General features: G+C 48.9%; 1 protein-coding gene across 1 annotated transcript in view; it reads right to left on the bottom strand.

Annotated features, from left to right (window-relative positions):
* Positions 1–597, bottom strand: part of PHF2 (PHD finger protein 2) — a 162,622-nt gene extending 162,025 nt beyond the window's left edge. The window contains exon 1 of the mRNA XM_019536947.1: positions 1–597. Within this exon, the coding sequence (XP_019392492.1) occupies positions 1–88 (88 nt within the window). The 5' untranslated portion in view covers positions 89–597.
* Between the last annotated feature and the right edge of the window lie 3,536 nt (positions 598–4,133).

Genomic DNA, 4,133 nt, shown 5'->3' with positions numbered 1-4,133 from the left:
ACCAGTCCTTGCAGGCATCGCATTCAATCATGAAGCGGGTTACGTCGTAAGGCAGCCGACAGATGCAATAGACGGGCACCGTCGCCATGTTAGCTCCCTTCAAAACAACGCCGGGCTCCCAGGCAGGCGAGCTGGGCTCGCGGCGGCTCCTGCCGCTCGGTAGCTGCCGGCTTCTCCTTCCCAAACGCCAGCAAATTTGCAACGCCGAGAGTCGGGGGAGGGGAGAAGGGGGGGGGGGAGACAGAGAGAAGGGGGGATCAGATAATGCAATTACGGCTCCTCAAGGGCGAGCGGTAGCAATGTCAGAAAAATCGGAAAGGGCTTCCCAAAGTTTGGCTGCATGGCTCCTCCGCCAGCCGCGGCCGGCCCGGGGCTCTCGTTTGGGGGTGGTTGTTGTTGTGAAATGATTATTATTCCAAATGTTTGGCGGCACGCATGATATTGCATGCCCCCTGGTGACAGTACAGTACCGAGGCTTTTCATAAACACTCCGAAATGTAGCCTTTTCCTTGTAATGTCCTTACGTCAGCTCGCAACATGGTAATATTTCCTCTGCCGGGGCCGGGGGGGCTGCGGAGAGGCAGGCGAAGCCGAAGCGCGCCGCGGGGAGCGGAGCGGGGCTGGGCGCGGTGGGGAGCCGGCGCGGGGCGGAGGAGGAGGGAGATTTAAAACGGCGGCGCGGGGAGCAGCTCCGGGCGCGGGGGTCCCCCGCACCGCGACGGCGGCAGCGCAGATTTTGCAAGAGCGGCTTTAAAATGGATGTCCCAGTTAGAGGCTCCCGGCGCGGGGGCTCGGCAGGGAGCCGGGCTGACAAAGCCCCACGGCGGGAGGCTCCGGAAGGGCCGGGTGGGGGAAACACCTGCGTTAGGGATTTCTTTTCTTTTTTTTTTTTTTTTTTTAAAGCCCTCGTTTCTCGAGCTGCGCCCTGCGGAGGGAAGCGGGAGGGGCCCACACGGCCCGGTCCATATTTCCCGGGGAAATGGCCCTGCGGCAGGAGGCGGCGGCCGGCGCACGCCTCCGCCGAGACGGAAACTTTCGAGGCGGATCGGGTCTCGCCCGCGCCCGCGCTGCCCCTCCCCGCGCGGGGCTTGCTTTATTCCGCTTTTCGCTGTGCCCGGAACTGACAGGCAGGTTCAGGGGAATGAAGCTTTCGGTCGTGATACGCGGGCGCTTCCTTTCCCCCCGCATTGCTTGGTCCGCGCGCGATCTTCCTCGCTAGCACGACAATAAAACGTGTCTCCTCTGGTCGGTTTCTATTTGAACCGGATGTGACACCCAAAGCAGTGTTGTTATTCCCAACGGACCCTGGCCTCTACGCCCGAGCTGGGTGCTGGATCAAACTTTTTTTTAAACCATCACCTGTCTCTTGTGCGCTGTAATTTACCGCTCAGGTCAGGCTTAATTTATTCAAATTGTTATAAACATTTGTTCAGAGCTACAAAAATATTTTCCAGCATGGTCAAGAGCACCGATTTCTAATAAAATGTATATATTCATAGTGAAGCAAAAATGTGCATGTGTGTGGGTACGCATATAAATATATCATAATTATAGATGACTACATATGTGTATAAGCATACACACAAGCATATCATTTGCAGTTTAACATAAGATCTAAACACAAACCTTATTTTAGCAACAATCAACTCTAGAGTTTAGCCATCTTTCACCTGGGTATAAAGTAACGCAGTAAGAACATAAACTAAAGGTCTAAAGCAGGGCTGGACACAGGCATAGGCAAACTGGGTGGTTGCCCTGGGCCTGGACAAAAAGGGGGCCCCAAAATGGTAATTTAAAAATTTTTATTATCATTATTGCTGGCAAGGGCGGGGGGCAATACTAAAAGTTCACCCAGGGCTGCCAGGAGTCTAGGCACAGTGCTGCCCTAAAGAATTAGGGTGGTCTAAGCAACATGGGCAATAAATGCATTCAAATATGCATATTTTAAGCATATAAAAAGATATTTTCTTATTTACTGAATCTTTTAATAAATTATTTGCTTTAAAGCTCCCAGAGCAAGTCTATCTTATGTTACACATTACATATGGAGTGAGTAGGTCTGAAGAAATGAAAGTGAATGCACTGTGCCATAGGAAATGCCAAATCAAAGCTGTAGGATACTAGGCATGTCTTGCTAGGTGTCACTTAGAAGTACAAAATGTGTACAGATTGACCTTTAGGGATGTAAGGAAAATTCAGGTGTACAGTGAAATTTAGCTTTAGGCCTCTCTGTAGAGATACCAAAAAGACTTGTTTCTACTGGTGGGACCTGTCCACAGGGATTACAGCGAGACTGCCAACTTCTTTTATATAGGCAACTGTCATACAGTAGCAATGACTTCCAGTCACTACCACGCTGGTCTACACTTGAACCAGAATTAGAGATGAACGTCTCTGTAATGGCCGGCCATCCACTTGTCTTGTTTCATTTGATATAGGTGACCTTTTAAATAATACTTACAAGTAGAAGTCGTATTTCACAATGACTTTTACTTTATACATTCCATACACATTACAGACTGAGATTGGTAATGATGTAGCCCACCAAGGGGACTAATATAGGCCTACATTTTGAAAAGCACTTGGTGAATTTGAGTTACTCAGATTTAAGGGACTGATTTTTCACATACTGCCAATTACCTCTGTCCTAAAATTCAAGCCCCCCGTAGGATAACTCAAGGATACTACAAAAAATTATTGGCACTTTAAAGACTTAAAAAGAAAAAAGCTTAGAGTGCCCCAACCAGAAATATGGGAGACCAGGTCTAGGAGATAAAGCAGTGGAAATAAAAGATCCAGAAAGATATTTCAACATCTTGCCAAAATGAAAAGTAGAGAATCCCTCCACTGACAGGTAGTATGGATTATCCTTGAACAAATCTTGGTAAAGAAAGATAAAAAAAAGTCCTTAATCCTAATGGCTTTAGCAAAATATCATCATCGACAACCTTTGCAGTTGAGGATGATTGCCTTCTGTGATTGCCTTGTCTGTGGGTCTGAAGATGGCTAACAAGGCCAATCCAGGAACAACAGGTTCTCTTGAAATTCAGGAATGTGTTTTCGTGTGCAACGGGTGGCTCCAGATTCTTGATTCAGTTGTCAACAGTGCATCTGCTGGTCCCACTTTTCTGTCTCCTGCTGTTGTGATGAGGTTTCAGAGTACTAAGGTCCTTCCAGCAGACTCTTCCTCCACCTGGGGTGATCCTGGGAGACAGTCCCCCACAAGTTGATGTCAATGTTGCATTTTTTCAAATTGACCTTGAGGACATCCTTGAAAGGCTTTCTCTGCTCCCCAGTTGGTAATATGCCTTGACTAAACTGTGAGAAAAAAACTTGCCTCAGGAGTTTGGAGTCAGACATCCAAATGACATGGCTGACCCAGTAAAGCTGATGTCAGATGATCATCGCCTTGATGCTCATGGTGTGTATTTGCAAGGGACTACTAAAGTTGGCAAGTCCATCTTCCCATTGGATTCAAAAGATAATCCACAGGCAATACACCGTACATTCAGGCGTTTCACAGGTAAGCAACAGGGGCCAAGGTAATGCTGGGGGCCAGTGCACACATCCACAGGAGGCCTCAAATGCCTCTACACAAATGCTCGCAGTATGGGGAACAAGCAAGAGGAACTTACCCTCCTGCTAGCTGACACCCACCCAGACATAATGGGGCTCACTGAAACATGGTGGGACCCATTGCATGACTGGGCGGTGAATATCAAGGGCTACAGGCTGTACAGGAGGGACAGAACAGGGAGGAAAGGTGAGGGCGTGGCACTCTACATTAAGGAGGAATACACATCCTCACCAGGTAGCACAGAGTCAGAGGCGGGACACACAGAAGTGCTCTGGGTTAGGATACAGGGCAGTCAAGGGAAAAAAGATTTAACGGTGGGGGGCTACTACAGACCACCCAACCAAGGGGAAGAGCTTGACCTGGAATTCTTAAGTCAGCTCAGAGAGGTAGTTAGGTCAAAGGACGTGGTCATCATTGGTGACCTGAACTTTCCAGACATCTGCTGGGAAGAGCAGTCTGCCAGGTCTGACCGCTCACATAGGTTCCTAACCAAGATACAGGACCTCCATCTAACCCAAGAGGTGCACAGCCCCACCAGGGGAGAGGCCTTGTTGGA

This window comes from Crocodylus porosus, unplaced genomic scaffold (assembly GCF_001723895.1).
Source record: "Crocodylus porosus isolate Cpor-Errol unplaced genomic scaffold, CroPor_comp1, whole genome shotgun sequence".
NCBI lineage: Eukaryota > Metazoa > Chordata > Crocodylia > Crocodylidae > Crocodylus > Crocodylus porosus.
The sequence above is the reverse complement of the archived record's forward strand: the minus strand, read 5'-3'. Positions and strand labels throughout refer to the sequence as shown.